General features: G+C 40.2%; 1 protein-coding gene across 4 annotated transcripts in view; it reads right to left on the bottom strand.

The window, feature by feature from the left end:
- The window catches only part of CSMD1 (CUB and Sushi multiple domains 1), a 956,661-nt gene that overhangs the window by 91,583 nt on the left and 847,750 nt on the right, over window positions 1-17,328 (bottom strand). For all 4 annotated transcript variants that reach the window (XM_081856635.1, XM_081856636.1, XM_081856637.1 and 1 more), the window contains 5 exons: window positions 13,094-13,212; window positions 8,354-8,423; window positions 6,461-6,577; window positions 4,628-4,837; window positions 612-800 (listed from right to left, as the gene is read on the bottom strand). In XM_081856635.1, the coding sequence (XP_081712761.1) occupies window positions 612-800; window positions 4,628-4,837; window positions 6,461-6,577; window positions 8,354-8,423; window positions 13,094-13,212 (705 nt within the window). The remainder of the gene's footprint in view (window positions 1-611; window positions 801-4,627; window positions 4,838-6,460; window positions 6,578-8,353; window positions 8,424-13,093; window positions 13,213-17,328) is intronic.

Below are 17,328 nucleotides of genomic sequence, written 5' to 3'. Positions count from 1 at the left end.
CTGCAGATCAGTTGTTTGGCGGGGAGAGGGTGAGAAGGGGTGTTGAAGCAGCTGAGAGGCAAGATTTTAGCATTTACTGAAAAAGTTTGTGTGTAGCCTTGGCTTTTGAACTAAAGAGGGTGGACTCTGTTCTTAGGACACATTTGTACACGCAGTTCACTCAACCAGTTTGGAAATCCATGCATGAAACAGCATAATTTTTCGAGGGTTCAAGACACCTTCAGAAATCCTCGAACATTGTTAGGTCTAGTGGAGGAAATACTTCCCCATGTGCTACAGGTGTGGCCAGGTAGGCGAAAGGAAGAGGATTTGGAGGCTGATGGAGAAATGTGAGAAAGGGGAGTTGTTTACCTAATTATGTCATCTGGGATATGAAGTTCAATGTGTAATAAACCAAGCTGTTCCCCAATTTTGGAGAGGAGCACCTTGGTTTCTTGAGCCCAGTTATGAACTGAAGTGGTGCGTGGATGTTGGAACATCTCTATTAGTGGTCGATATCATTTTCAGCCCTCATGCACAGGGTTTTCTGCAATTTTCCATCTCATTTCATTGAATATATAATGTCGAGAGAATACTAAGAGTCAACTATTATTACAATGAGCAAAATTTACCTTCACATTTTGGAAAGGGGTAGTTCCAGTTCCTGTTGATCCCATGGTGGCAAGTGAGAACAGAAGGACCAATCAATACATATCCTGGATAGCACTCAAAAGATATTGACTGGCCCACGCTGTAATCGGAATTAATGATATATCCATTGAAAAACGGAGGAGGATCTGGACAATTTTGTAATTCATATGCTGCAAGAAAAAGAAATGTGGGACAATTTTTTTTAAGTAACAGTTACACTGGTTCAGAATCAAAAGGGAGAAAAATGCTTGGATGATGATTTCCTATATTCAACATTGCAGGTAACCAGCTCAAGTTTTTTCCTATTGGCAAAGGCAGGAAATGTTTTGAAAATAGTGTATTTTAAGACAAGGCTCCTCCTCCTCATAAGGCAAATTATATACAATAAACATCAGGAATTTGTAGTATATAGTTAAGGTCTGTGACAGCAATATTTCTGTTCAACCCAACAGATGCCACCTAGCTGGAACTATTTTAATCCATTTCATATGTTCACCATGTTGACTTGCAAGTTTTAGAGTAAAAAGTTTAAATAGCCGTCGTACAACTACTCCTCTATTAGAGAAGCATTTTTTTTTTTACAGAAACATAGCAGTTATCTGATAAACATCTGCATTGCTGCAGGCTTCAGGTTTGCTGCTGTTCTCCCACCCCACCCCCAGATAAAAACATATTAACCCAATGTCTGCTTGCTGTTTATGTCTTGTTGCTAATGCTTCAGTTTGTTCAGTTTTCACCCAGTAATGCTGTATTAGGACAGGCGCATCACCGAATCACAGTTTTGCCCTCTGTAAAGGCATGTAAATCAAAGTCATGATATATAAATCAAATGAATGACTTGACTTATAAATCAGTGCCGAGACACACACAAAATGAGCAACATGATTTATAGATAGCTTCATGACTTGTTAATTAGCCCCCATATTATATAAATCATGTTCAAAGCTTGAAAATTCACCACCTTACTTACAAATCAATGCAACACCGTCTTGCAGTACAATGCAAGCCATTCACATATTAGATAAATCAATGGAAGGCTTTCCTCTCTGGTATACTGCATTTCCTTAAGTACTGAAGAGCACTGCGTAAATGCCAGAACCGTAACTCTCTCCCTGTCGCACCATGAAGGTTCTCCAATAGTCATTTATTGGCAACATAACCACCTAGAATGCCTGACAATGCAGGCTAATCAAAGTCTATCACACTCTTGTGCGATAATTCTCAAACTGTGCAACAAGATGTGGCGATGATCACCACCTTGGATGGTTTTAAAAGGAGGTTGCATAGATTCATGGAGTGAACACTAATAGTGGCTGCAACTACTAATCATGATGGTTATATGGAAGTTCCAGGTACAGAGGCAGCATGCCACTAAATCAGCGGTTCTCAACCTGTGAGTCCTCAGATGTTGTTGGACTACAACTTCCATCATCCCCGAGCTCTGGCCTCGCTAGTCCAACAACATATGGGGACCCACAGGTTGAGAACCGCTGCACTAAATGCTAGTGCTGGGGTGCATGGAACAACTGGTAATGTTGCTTTCATGTCCTCCTTGTGGGCTCCTTGAGACAATTGATTGGCCTGGATACTGAACTGGATGAACCTTGGTCAAATCAAGCAGGACTCTCCTTGTGTTTTTACACAAGAATGCTGATGATGCAACTTATAAAGAAACAAGTAAGCGTTATTCACTGTTTTTTGAAATTGCTTTTTATGGAAGCAATAATCCAATTACCTACGTTCACAGCTTTTCAAAGAATGATCAGCCTGCTCTTTATCATTCCACTACACATTCTCCCCCCCCCATCCATAAACCCATATAGAAGGATGAAAGGAGACACCAGGACAACATGACAACTGGTTGCCGAAAAGCAAGAACAAGGAGGAAAAAACTTGCAACGCAGCCAGATGGGTGGAGTATAAATAATAACATTATTATTATTAAATGCAGAACATGTTGGGGCATGTGCAGAGTGCCCATTCAACATACCAGCAGAGAGTGTCAGTGAAACAGAAAAACACCATACAGTTCTAGGTAGAGTCAGTCCCTTTACTGGTAGCATAAAGCCATTCCACACCTTGTAGGTTACATACAGTTGTAATTCACATTCCTTCCAACAGAATACAGTCTCCTTGCAACATTCCAACACAGACTAGGCTCTGGCCAAGAGCACGGGCTAAGAACAAACTTGCTTCAAACACAAGTGTATTTATACTTTAGATTGAGCTGACTAACTCTCACATGCTTAACTAGTTGCAGGTGCAGGACAAGCACACCCCAAATTAATGAGCACACCTAACTTAACCCTTTCTTGTCCTTTTTTCTCAGCATGCATAAACCCCTTATGAATTAACAGAACATAGAATGCCCTTGGCCTTGAAGAAGGTAGGTCTCAAGGAGTTTGGCATTTTTATTCATTTCAGTAAATTATCCAATTGCAGCCAGCTTGAAATTAGCATAGAGAGTAAGAGTGGAGGAATGAATGAGGCTGTACTATACAAAAAGGGGTGGGGGTGGAGAGACACACAGAGAGAGAAACGACACAAGAGGAAGTATCAAAATGGTTTGGATAAAATAATAGGGAACTTTAATGAAATGGTAAATTGCCCAACATGATTCAGGGGAAGCCTACCTCAGGAATTAGGCAAAAATAACTAATCATAATTCAAGTAACAGAAAAAAATAATAATACAAACTTTATGCACCAACTGTAATCAGACATACTATATTTTTTTTAAAAAGACACCAACACACCTTATAAAACATGGAACGTGCATTGGTAAAAGTATCCCTCAACCCATGCTAATTATAAAACAAAATATATTATTATAATTTATCATTATTTGTTCTATATTATATAGTGAAAGGTAAAGGACCCCTGGACGGTTTAAGTCCAGTCAAAGGTGGTGGACTGAGCTCCTGTTGCTCTGTCCCAGATCCTTCCAACCTAGCAGTTCGAAAGCATGCGAGTGCGAATAAAGAAATAGGTACCCTGTGACAGGAAGGTAAACACCATTTCCATGCACTCTGGTTTCTGTCACGGTGTTCCATTGCGCCAGAAGCGGTTTAGTCATGCTGGCCACATGACCTGTAAAGTTGTCTGTGGACAAATGCCGGCTCCCTCAGCCTGAAAGCAAGATGAGCGCCACGATTCCACTTAACCGTCCAGGGGTTCTTTACCTTTTTTACCCTTTACCTTTGTATACTGAAAGCACAGAAATACCACTAAAAGGCTAAAAACACAGCAAATGCAAAAAGAAGGATGAAAGGTCCCACTTCACTAAAAGAGGCTGTGATGCCATCCTTCAAATTAAGAGCCAAAAGTCTGGGAAATGAGAACACATAAGCTTTGACTTGGGACCCAGATGAGCTTAACAGTATTTATTACATTTATTTCCATTCAAAACTTTCCCCAGTTACACACTTATCCTCCGAAAAATACTGTGGCTTTCTAACTACTGTATGTCCATACCAATACTGGCCACAATCCAGAGAAGGCTAAAAACAATCTAGTTTCCTTTCCAATCATTGGGCATTAAGCAAACTGCTAATAAATGAACCACAAAAACATATATTTCTAGCGTTGAGAATTATGAAATGTTTAATAGGACATTTATTGTCCAGACCAGTTCACATTTTAAATAAAATAATATAAATACAAAGCACCAAGGCAAAATGGAAAAACTGCCACAGAACAAATTCCAACATGCATAAACCTAACAAGCCCAAGGGAAGAAAAAAAGACAAAGAGGTCTTCACCAGGCAATGAAAAGAAAACAGGTATAGAACCAGGAAAGCTTCCCCGGGGAGGAAATTCTACAGACAATGGGCCACAACAACAAAAGAGACTCGCTGGGAACCAGTCACCTGATGGCATGCAAACCTAAGAGAAGGGGCTGAGAATATGATCGTAACACTCTGTCAGATTTACATAGGAGAAGACAATTATTTAAGTCCTCAAATTATAGAATTAAGGTTATGTCACCGGCTGCTCACCTTGATATACAAGTTTAAATCCTTGCCTATTTTCCGAGTGATCACTGTAAAAATGGATGAGAGTTTCATGCGTTGTGCTTAATAAAGATGGTGGGAGGTCTGTTCCACTGAACTGGCCAATCATAGAACTAGTGTGATATGGACCATTCTGGATTTCAAGGAAGTCATGGTTAGCTTCGGTGGAGAAGTTCAGAAACTGTATATGTGCCCCTGTAAGGGGAAAAACGTAATAAAAATGATATTACCTAACAGTTCTGTTGTAACCACAGCATTGGGGCATGCTGCTCTGTAGAGTCCCCCCCAACCACCAGAAATGGATTTCCAGGAGAGGTGTAAAACCACTGTTCCATGAGCAGAACTACGTAGTCATCAGAAAATGGAAGCTACGATGCAAGCTCATGTGTTTTGCAAATGGGATCCCTAATAAAAGCTGTCCAAGAGACAGATAATGTTGTAAAATATATATATAGCAAAAGGAATCTATACTGCAACATAGGTACCTTTTATAACCATACAGTTTCTATTATCCACAAAGTAATTAGTGTCTAACCTCTATACAAATCCCTAAAATACAAGCAGAGCATTATTTTAAAAACAAGCTTAATTATTAAGAACCTGACATTATAGCTGGATTTATAATAACCAAACTGATTAATTTAACTAATTAGCTGAGCACATAATATTATCTTTACTTAGTGTATTATATTACATAAATCCATGTAAGGAAGGAAAGCTGTTAATACATAAAATAAATGAATACCTAGCTAAGTGTTCAACAACAGGCCAATTTTAATTAGCTAACAGTGCAGACCTATACATGTCTACTCAGAAGTAAGCCCTGTTTAATTGTACAAGACTTACTGCCACAGCTACATGTGTATACAGCCAAAATCTCATAATTTGCTAATTTTTTTAATAGTGAGAAATTGTCTTTTCCTTTTGTTCCAGACTCCTATCTTTCTTTCAATGAACTATTTATCTGCAAGAATCACACCATCCTAATTATTATCTATACTAAGATGCATTCCCTTAAAGGCACAGCTGCAATTTGCTAATGAGCCCAAGAAGGTTGTAAACAAGTTCTAGCTACCCATGAAATTATTTGGATAAGAAGCGTTTGGGACTTTTCAATCTAGTTTGTGATGATAAACATATAGCCTTATTATCTTCTCCTCATGAATAATGTATAGATTACCAGGAAACACATCTGAAGAAAAGGGAAAGGGATGCAAAGTGAGTAGCCTGGCCTCTTGTTAAAGGACTGAGAAAGGACAGATCAAATTGAGTTAGGTGTTAAGTGTTTTATTTCGAGCCACCATTCCAACTTAAAACTACTCAGAATGAGGCAAAGAGATTTCACAAACAATGCTTTTTTACTAAAAGTAAATGTTGGACCTGATCTATCCATCCCTCCCTACACTTAACATCTCTCTGTACTGAGCCCTGCTGGAATAGGGGGCGGTGACTGTGGAGGACTCCTGTATAAGAAAAAAGAAGTAGCAAGTGGGTGGAGAATAGATGGGGATTTCCAATTTCAATCATAAAACTGTTTTTTCTCTGGATAAAGCAACACACAACAGCAGCGGCTATATTATTGTTATACTGTTCACCTTTCCACAATGTGCCCATGGCCAATGTACAATGTGCCAATGTATGAAGCCTATATAGATCTATCTATGTGTCTAGATAGACAGACAGACAAGAAGAAATATGTGGCAGTCATTGTTTTGGAAGTTAGGGAACTGCCAGAGAGATCAAAAATTCTATGGTTGAGCTGAAATGTATCAACATCATCATCACCATCATCATCATCATCATCATCAAGATTCTTACCATATCCAACAGGCAATAATATCTTCCACACGCAGCCCAGGTTACTGGGATAGTTTCCTGGGAACCCTGGGCTCAGTATCACTCCAGCCATATTTGTCAGTGTCCCACCACATTTGGCTGTTGAAAATAAAATAAAATAATGCTATTATATTTCATGGTTTATTGAATGATGTATTACTTATGCAATGTTCATGTAACTGAAGAGCACTACACTGTACACTTGAACCAACACAGAGCACTACATTGTACACAGAAGGCTCTTATCTGAACAGGCTTCCCCATTCACTTTGACAGCTCTACACATGGATTCTTTTTCATGCAGAGGGCAGCATTTGACATTGAAGTTAATGGAGAAACCTCTATAGGTAAAAAGACTCCTTTGGGCAAGTCTGCTCCAGCAAGAAATCACTAACCACAGCATACACCCTTTGGTACGTCCAGGCATCATATGAAGTGTAGAATGACCCCTTATAAGTTTCATTTATAAAACGGCCATCCATACATTACATTGACAGGTCAGAAAATATTCTTCGCATGTCACTTTATATTCTGAACACTGAAATTATACTGGTTTCTATATGATTCAAACATGACAAAGGGGTGATTTAATTATTTCTCTCTTTTTTGCATTAATCTGCACATTTTATTTTAAATTATTCAGCTCACATACGTAAGATAATGGTTCAAAGATCACCTTAGGCACAAGGTTATCTTAGGCAAATCACCAACACTGTCAAAATCCCCACTACTCTTCTGCAATATGTAGACGGTAATACTGGCTCGATCAATTATAAGGTGTTCTCTACCAGAGGTGAGGACATGGGTGGCGCTGTGGTCTAAACCACTGAGCCTCTTGGGCTTGCCAATCAGAAGGTTGGCGGTTCGAATCCCCACGATGGGGTGAGCTCCCGCTGTTCGGTCCCAGCTCCTGCAAACCTAGCAGTTCGAAAGCATGCCAGTGCAGGTAGATAAATAGATACCGCTCTGGTGGGAAGGTAAATGGCGTTTCCATGCGCTGCTCTGGTTTCGCCAGAAGCGGCTTAGTCATGCTGGCAACATGACCCGGAAAAACTGTCTGCGGACAAACGCCAGCTCCCTTGGCCAGTAAAGCGAGATGAGCATCGCAACCCCAGAGTCGTTCATGATTGGACTTAACTGTCAGGGGTCCTTTACCTTTTTTATACCAGGGGTGGCTAGACTATGGTGCACTAGATGTTGTTGAACTACAACTTCCATCATCCCTGGCCAATGAGCCATGCTGCTGGGGATTCTGAGACTTATCATTCAGCAGCAGGTTCTATGAGTCTGTTATGTACTGAGTTGAATAGGATCGAAAATGCAGCAGTCTGATGGGTCCTAGAACAATAGGATCCAGAATGCAGCAGTTTGATTGGTCTGCAGGAGCCACCCAATCCAGCTCCAGGTGGAAGTAAAATCCGCAACCTGATTGGCCTACTGGAGAATCCCGGAATTAGCCAATCATGTGGGGCCCATTGTGTAAATAGTGTATATAAAGCAGACATTTGGGAGAACTTCCATTCCTCCTCACTACTATGAGCTGAATAAAGAGCATGAAATCCACACTCGACCCCGAGTATATTTCAGAATCAATATGTTAATTCACATTTTAATTCAACAGGGGAAGGTGTACTAAATAAAAAGCATGTATATGAAAGGGAAAGTCGAGACATGAGAAAAGGAGAAACCTTTCCCTTAATTCTGGATAATCAGGGTCAATGGTTCGAGGGTACCATCTGATAGGTGTAAAAGCGACATTTTCCAGTCAAACGGGCTTGATATCAGCAGATACAAACTGCAGCTGCTAATTAACACTTTGGTTTTGTACTTATGTCATTCTTAATAACACATGGTTCAAAAAGTATGCATGCATACCTATACATAGAGGAGAAGGGTAGTTCCAACGGCGAACTGTTCCAGGCATACAAGAAATATGAGAGCGCCCCTAAAATAAAATAAAAAATAATGATTCATCATTGTCCTCTGTTTCTCCAGCTTTCCCCTGGCAATTTAGCATAATTATTCTAAGGAGAAAACACCAGCGTTGCTAGTGAAATCCTTTTGCCAATTACTCTCCCCCTGCACTTTACTACCCATGACAGTTTTCTAATTAAGGTTAAACAAAAGACTACTGCAATAATTAGAATTCCTTTTAAAATGGGAAATGAGTTGTGCCACATGTCTTAAGAAACTGTTTCAAAACCACTGTTCTGAACTCAATTATTGCATAGGTTTGCAGAGCAATGTAACATCCTCATTTGCATTCTTCACCATGCTACCAAAGGATGGGATTTATTTCAAGATCAGACAATGGTTCGGTATAGAAAGAGATTTTTTAAAAGACTGCTCTCCCTTTTTTCAGTGGAGAGCGCAGAACAGGATTGTGCCATAATGTCTTAACTATACTGCCCAATCAATGTAATGTACATGGTTTCAATTCCAGAATTAGTGAAATTATAGTTTGGTTAGGATTTTTTTTAAAAAAAACCTCTCTTGTCAAATACATACAGAGAGTGCGGAATTAAATCAAATGTAATCTATACCCAAGTTATTCTCAATATGGATAAACTTTCAAAAGAACATGTGTGCTGAGGCTGCAATCCAATAGTTAGCTCAACTCTCCTTCCTAGGAGTTGAACTAGATGACCTGCAGGGACTCTTCCAGCTCCAGAATTCTGTGATTCTATGAACCAAAACCCACTGAGATAAACAGGAATGCCAGCTTGACTCCACGACCATGGGTGCCATGCAGCGTGCATGGTCCTGGCACGGAAATTTGTGGGTGCCTGGCCCCTTCATGGGGAATTTTGTGGGTGCTCATGCACCTAGGGCCCCAGGGCATTGGCACCTATGGAGATGAATAGATATAAGGTTCTCCCTTTTGAATTATGGTGCTGGAGGAGACTCTTGAGAGTCCCATGGACTGCAAGAAGATCAAACCTATCCATTCTTAAGGAAATCAGCCCTGAGTGCTCACTGGAAGGACAGATCCTGAAGCTGAGACTCCAATACTTTGGCCACCTCATGAGAAGAGAAGACTCCCTGGAAAAGACCCTGATGTTGGGAAAGATGGAGGGCACAAGGAGAAGGGGACGAAAGAGGACGAGATGGTTGGACAGTGTTCTCGAAGCTACCAGCATGAGTCTGACCAAACTGCAGGAGGCAGTGGAAGACAGGAGTGCCTGGCGTGCTCTGGTCCATGGGGTCACGAAGAGTCGGACACGACTAAATGACTAAACAACAACAAGGTTGTCCCATTCCTTGTTGGGTTGTGGTTAGTCTGCCAAAAATGTTACAAACTGTGGTTATAGATTTCACATTTCACAGGGTTTCAGCCACAGAAAAACATACGCAGTTGGGCTCACAAAAGTCGACTTCCCTGACTCCTCCTTTCCACCCCAAGGGTTGGGAGTGGGTTTGAAGAGGAAGGGAGGGAGGGAGGGAGGGAGGGAGGGAGGGAGGGAGGGAGGGATGGGTTCATGGAGAGAGGCAACTACCACCGTTCCATTTCATTGGATGATCTCATGTTCTGCTATTGTGAGAGAAGGATGAAAAGTATTTCTATGCACAGCATGCATATTTTTATCCATCTCTTTCAAATCCTAAAATGCCTAGATTCTTTCTTTCTTAACAAAGAAAAATAATAATAATAATAACTTTTCCTCATAGGGGAGTTGTATTCCTGTACTATCTCCATTGTAACTCTATTTTTAACCCCAGTGTGCTTATTATTAGGGTGGGTAGCAATCAAATAGTTTAGAAATACATCATCATATTTAGGGGCCCCTGTAAACATTCTTTTTGTTGCTCATTCATGCTGATTTGATTTATTGTGTTTCCTTATCTGCCCTTCACCACATAGTCCCCAGGTGGGTTACGACAATAAAAAATATACAATTATAATAAATTATTTGAGCTCATGCTATCAGAGAAGAAGCCATGTCTGATCTCACTGTCAATACCCTTTGTGCATGTAAAAAAGGAAAAAAAAAAAGTTGGTGGTGGTGGCTTGATTTCCAGACAGTGCATATTCTGTATCCTCCTTCTGGAACTCCTAAGTTTTCATAGCACTAAAATCTTCTCTGTGTGTTTTCCCCTTCTGCTTTTGTAGCGCTACAACGCTTTCAAACAGTGATAATGTGGCCATATCGGGGAAATGTCACAGAACAACTAATAAAGCAGAATAAATCCACCGTTAATGTATCATTATTGTGTTCAGCACATGTTGCTGGATACATCCACAGTAAAACAATCTAACTCTTGAGATGACAACATTGAAACAAGTGTCATATTCTAGTGAAGCCCATTGTCAAGGCCTAAGGCTAGCCCTGTGTTTTCCCAAGATGACATAGCATGAAGTACAATGTAGTACTAATATATAACCAAGTGCTTGACAAAGCAATGCAGTAGTAGTCCTTTAGGTGCCAGGCAATAAATTTCCTCCACAACCAAGACTTTGGCTTTTAACTATCTGCAGCCTTTTAGAAGTGGGCAGGATGTTTTCCACCTTGGTCTTAATGTATCTCTGTGGGGGTTCTGTCTGATTGTCTGGTTGGTTGTTAAGTCGTCTTAGGTTGTGCTGAGAAATACTAACAAATTTAATAAATACATAAATAGTAGTATTGCTATGGACATTGATTATTTATTGTATAATGCCATTCCTAACCCCTTCTCCTTGTTGACTTTCAGTGGTCTAATTTTAGATTACAGTCATACCCTGGTTTTTGAACAGCTTAGTTCTCGAACGTTTTGGCTCCTGGACGCTGCAAACCCAGAAGTGAGTGTTCTAGTTTGTGAACTATTTTTGGAAGCTGAACGTCCGATGGGTCTTCCTGCAGCCAATCAGAAGCCGCACTTTGATTTTTGAAAGGTTTGGAAGTTAAATGGACTTCCAGAACTGATTCCGTTCAACTTCCAAAGTACGACTGTATATTTTATATTCATACTTATGGCAAAAATGTATATATTCTGGTAGCTACGATACATGTTTGTCCACTGGTGACTTGTCAGTGTAGGCTGATGTGTTTAAAACATATGCATTGCCCAAAGAAAGGCAGTCAGAAACATTGTGACAGAGAACTCACTTGAACTTTGGCATGTGCAAACTATTTATTTAGATTTCAGCAAAAGACGACCAAATATAATATTGCAGTCTGCATTCTAGTGTTTAGCAGCACTGATGCTAGCTCAGAATCTATGCCTCAGTGAGATTTTTGCACTAAGAAAGGTCATACATTTATTTATAAATCAAGGAAGACTGCATTAATATATTCTCACATTATCATAATATGGCAATTACCACTAAGAAAAGCAAAACCACAGACTGCAAAAAAGGTCTGATTAGGCATGTAAGGCTTTAAAAAGAGAAAAGAAACCCTGGCAGAGAAGCAGGTATATAAATGGAAAATCAACTCTATTTTACCTTTCAAGAAGATAGGCCCATTATGCAAGCAAAACTAATTTTATTATGAATGACTATTTTATTTGCTTTGCAGAATGACCAATAGAAAAGAATAAAAATCTAAGAATAATCAGAATTAATAATGAAATAGGAACAGGGAGGAAGATACCAAGGAAAATTAAATGAAGCCACAACTTCCAAGTGTCCATTGAAAAAGAAAGAGATGTACAGAGGCAGGCAAACATGTCTGAAACAACAGTTGTCTGACAGTTTACTGCCATATTTGGAGATGGATCATAACCCAGTGGCAGAGAAAAAGATTTGCTCACAAAAGGTCCCAGTTTTAATTGCTGGCATCAGCCCCAGTAGATGGTATGAAAGGCCTTTGCCTTCAACACTGGAGAGTGATTGTTACTCAGAGTAAGACAGTACTGGGCTAGATGGTTATGACCTGATATAGGGCATGTTCCTTTCCTGCAGAGTGTATTAAATTGAATGCAAAATGTATACTCCCAATCCAGAGAAAATTAGCAACAGTTAAGACCTATTTAAATTAATAGGAATTCTGATTATTTCTGAGTATCATGTCCAATTGATTTCTGTTAGCTATATCACTTCATATAAAAGAGTTGCAGGTGTGGTAGTCTCAGAAAATATGAAAGAGAAAATTGCTGATGTTCCTCTGCTGGAGCAAATTTTTGTTGATGAGAGAGATGGGGAAAATATGCCAAGTTTTGACTTTATGCAGTTCTCTTCAGCAAGCAGAGTGAAAAAGCAACCATCACTTATTTATCCTGATCCTTTTCATAGGAGACAAAGAGCAGAAAATATTTCAAGAGGATACCTTTTCTTCACCAAAAGAATTTGATCTAGCAGAAGATATTAGTAAAGCACTGCGGACTCCATGTTTGTTTGTTTTCAAAAGCTAAGCCATGGACTCTTTGCTTTTGAAAGATTTGATATCTCTATAGTAGTTTTGGTCATGTGAATGGTGCCACAGATCCCCTGGGTAGATTACACAGACACCCTGGGATCTGCGGACCCCCAGCTGGGAGCCACTGCCTTAGGAGATGTAAGTTGTGGGAGCAAGAACTGACAAAAATCACTCTCACCATGGAAGCACCCATGTTGTGGGTTTCTGCTCTATTCAATTATGAATCCAGTCCAATATGTTAGAACAGCAACAATACCATTTCAAAAGAAAATGCAAGTACCTGTAATGTGTATCCTGGCTCACACTGAAATGACAAAACATCATTCACCATATATCTATCGCCCATTTTGAATCCATTGCTAGGAATTACTGGTTCTGGGCAGGCAGCAAGGCCTACAGCTAAAACAAAATAAAGGGGGGAAATGGAACAAAACATATTAAAATATTCATGTTGTTTTCAAGTTTTATTACTTTTTTTGTTCTTTAGCATATAACATGATCTAATCAATTCACAAAATTAAAAAGACGTTAAAGTCCCTGACTTAAGCATGCCATAATCTAAGTGAACACAAGGGAAGAAATGATAGCAGCAGGACAGAAAGGAAGAACAATATAAATACACAAACAGATACATAAAGCCATCAATAGTATGTATGTGTGTATATATCGCACAGAGAGAGACATATACACACACAGTCACACACAGAGGCGTGTATATACATATGAAACAACGGTAATAGGTCACATTTTAAATATAATGGTGTGGCAAATCTAGAAATTCATTCACACTCACAGAAGGAATTCATGTTCAATAATGCACACTGCAAGTGTGTGTGTACACATGCATGTGCAAGTCTCTTGAACAGGACATAGTGTGGCATGAAGATGTCTTACTGAAGAATTAGGGGGGCTTAAAGGAAAAGGTTGGCAGAGCTCTATCTGCCATGCTGCAGAGCTAGAGACAAGGTATTCTTTAGACCACATGCTTTACATGCTGTAGTTCTCGTTCACAGCTTATGAATATCAAGTACTGTTTTCAAGGGTAGCATGCCTCTCTTGTACAGGAAATTGCTTACTGCATGATCTTCACAGGTCAGCTAACTCTTTTGGCATAGGACATAAAACTCATTAATGTCAATACTGATCACTCTCCCAGTGATCTCATCCCAGTTCCTGCTTGTTAAATACTTTTGCCATTCCAGCTCTGGCACGAGACATACATCCAGGCACGTCATTACAGTGACCTCCAATATTTTCCAGGCATCACTGCCATCAATGACAAGAAAGCTCACAGCACTATAATCTAGTTAACATTTCTGAAAGTATATTAGCATTCATTACATGACAGTGTCAACTAACCAAAATAAAATTCCCTAGGCTGTTTCATCCAGTCTCAAAAAAGCTTTGCTTCTTATGTTTCACAAAAAAGAAATGTGATATATATTGGTGTGTGATACACACACACACACACACACACAGAGAGAGAGAGAGAGAGAGAGAGAGAGAGATGTATAATTAAATATTGCTCTTAATTTCTATGAAGTCTCAGTTTGCAGCGAATAGCCTTTTTCCTTGGCATCAAGAACAAATTCTGTGCAAGTATGAGAATTAACTCATGAATGTGAACAGAAGTAAACCCTTAATAAATGTGAAATGAAATTGCGATCCAATACGTTTCTACGGGAGAGATCAAAACAAATAAAAAGTACTGGGGGAGAAAAAAAATACATCTGTACTACATACCACTTGTTAAGACTTGAGCTATAAACCCTACTTAAAAATTAAAAATAGAGAAGGAAATATACATTTATAGAGCAATCTAGAGCATTTATAGAGCAAACGAGAGAGAATCAGAGTAGAGGAACCACGTCATTACTCAAAGTTCTGCCAGCTTGAACCAGCTAGGACAAAAAGTGGAAGGGGGGGAGGGTGTTTGTTTTGCTGCACCAGCTCCAGGACCCAGATGAGGTGCTATCTAGAGAATGGAATGGGCCAGCCCTGTTCTGCCCCATCCCTGTAACATCCTTTTCCTGGTAGTAGGAGTGTATTCACTGTGCTTGGGGAGGGGGGCTGTAGCAAAAGCCTCTGGTGCAAGCTAGCAGACCAAAACATCCAACACCTGGAGGTTAGAAATACTGCCTTAGGAGGGTTGAACTGATTTGGAATCCGCTGAAACGTAATGTTTCCCTGCCTCAATTCTTCTTCACAGAGAAACCACGCAACCTTTGATTTTACACCTGTATATCTCTGCCAATAACACAACATTCATTGCCAAAAGTTAGAGTTTATAATAATTATGTCTTATCTAAGTATTCACCTGTCATTCAAGCCACTGGAACTGTGGCTGAGGTTTAAATTATATCTTATTTTCACCATCCAGTATCCCAGTGAAAAAGGAGCAGAGACAGCACTTTATTTATATAATAGAATAAGGTGGATCAGAAATAACAGTGTGCACTAAGCAGCTGGGCCTGCATCAAGAAGATAAGACTCTGAAAAGCTAGAATCAGCTGTTTGTGGGGGGGAAAGGGGTTCATGGGGGAACTAAATCCAGTCCCAACTCCCCTACTGAAAAAAAGATAATACACAGGATTTTCTGATTTATTTAAGAATTAGGCATACACTAGTCCAGCTCTTGGATCAGAACAGGGAACTTGGTGTACAAACTATTCATGTGTTCGATCCTCCATCCAGCTAGGGGAATACATGCAGGAAGCCCTAGGTGGCAGAGGGGAGGTCATACAGTCTAGCAAGCAGAAATGCTTGCACTGATGGAATGACCCCAAGAGTGTTTTGAATTCTTCCCATTGTCTTCATTGTTTTCAGAGATGGCACAACCAGCCACTTCCAGTACACATCTGGTCCCTTGGAAACAGGCAAGTATCCTGGTGTGTAGGAGGGCAGAAATGGAAATACCTGGATGGTAGAAGCCAAGCTTGTCTGTCTTGCCTCTCCTACCCTGCAGGTATCTATTAATCTGAGAGTACTTGGGACTGAACCACAAAGCTTGGGAAAGAGACTGTGGCGCGAAGATTTGCAGCAGCACCAACTCAAAATTATTTTCTAAATCTACAGAGCAGATTCAGAAGTTTAATGGTAAGAATAAGCTTTTTGAATTTAACCTTGAAACAAACTAGTAACCAGTGTAAACAGTACAATATCAGTGATATGTTCTGGCCTCACATCCCTGATTTTGGTGTACAACTTCCAACATTCCTCACCATTGGCTATGTTGGCTGGGGACATTGATGCAGATGTAGTCTAAGAACATCTGAAGGGCCCTATACAGTATTGGCTACTCCTGTTCCGGACCAACTAATGTTTCTGAACTGTCTTCAAAGACAGTCCCTCTTACTGTGCATTAGAATAATGTAATAGTGAATTGCCTAGGGCTTTCAGTGGTTGGCTAGTGTAGCTTCACAGGAAAAGAGGGTGGCAGATATCCCAGATGAATGCACTCCTGGCTGCTGCTGGCACCTAGTCCTATAGTAAAGGTAAAAGGTAAAGGACCCCTGGACAGTTAAGTGCAGTCAAAGGTGCCAATGGGGTGTGGCGCTCATCTCACTTTTCATGCCAGAGAGCCGGCGTTTGTCCGCAGACAGCTTTCCGGGTCATGTAGCCAGCATGACTAAACTGCTTCTGGCACACGAAGGACCATGATTCCAGAGCTCACAGAAACGGTGTTTACCTTCCTGTTGCAGTAGTACCTATTTATCTACTTGCACTGGTATGCTTTCAAACTGCTAGGTTGGCAGAAGCTGGGGCACAGCAATGGGAGCTCACCATTGACAATGAGGACAGTGGGGGGACAGCGATAACAAATCAAGGGTGTGGCAAGAAGTTCAAGAGGCAGTGTGAAGAAAGAAGACTAAAACTGCAAATATAGACTTGGGTGCTTAAAATCACCTTGATAACACTCCTTAATGCATTCTGAACTTGCACAGTTCCCTTTCTGTAAAGTCAACATCAGAATGACGGGTAAGATTTCCTCTTGCTGTCCAACAGGGACAGTCAATACTGCTATGGTTGGCAATTACTTTTTCTCAAAGGAATACTCAAACAGGTAAGGAGAAAGGAGAAATGTATCAATAACAGAAGCCAGAGGTAGGCTATTACTACCTTCCTTCCCTGCATACAGGGATCTAGGAGATTTTAATAGATTCCTTTGATTGCCACTGTGAGCTGGAAATATCTTCTTCTGTCATGATTGTCTACATCACAAATCCTGGCATGCGTTTCCATACATAATGCAGCACAAAGTTAAGAATCCCAATGATTGGGAAGTTAACTTGACCCAGTAAAATCTGAATAACAAGTGCATGTTTCCAACAGCATGCCCTAATGTAGAAATTTTTGTCATGTCCAATTCAACTGGGGTTTAGACCTGCTTTTAGCACAGAAACTGCTTTAGTTGTCCCGTATGATGACCTCTGTTGGGAAAGAGACAGGAGAAATATGTCCTTGTTAATTCTCCTCGACCTCTCAGCAGCTTTCAGTACCATCAACCAAGTTATC

The sequence above is a fragment of the Podarcis erhardii genome (genome assembly GCF_964252035.2).
Source record: "Podarcis erhardii genome assembly, chromosome: 3".
Taxonomy (NCBI): Eukaryota; Metazoa; Chordata; class Lepidosauria; order Squamata; family Lacertidae; genus Podarcis; species Podarcis erhardii.
This window is presented reverse-complemented; position numbering and strand designations above follow the sequence as displayed.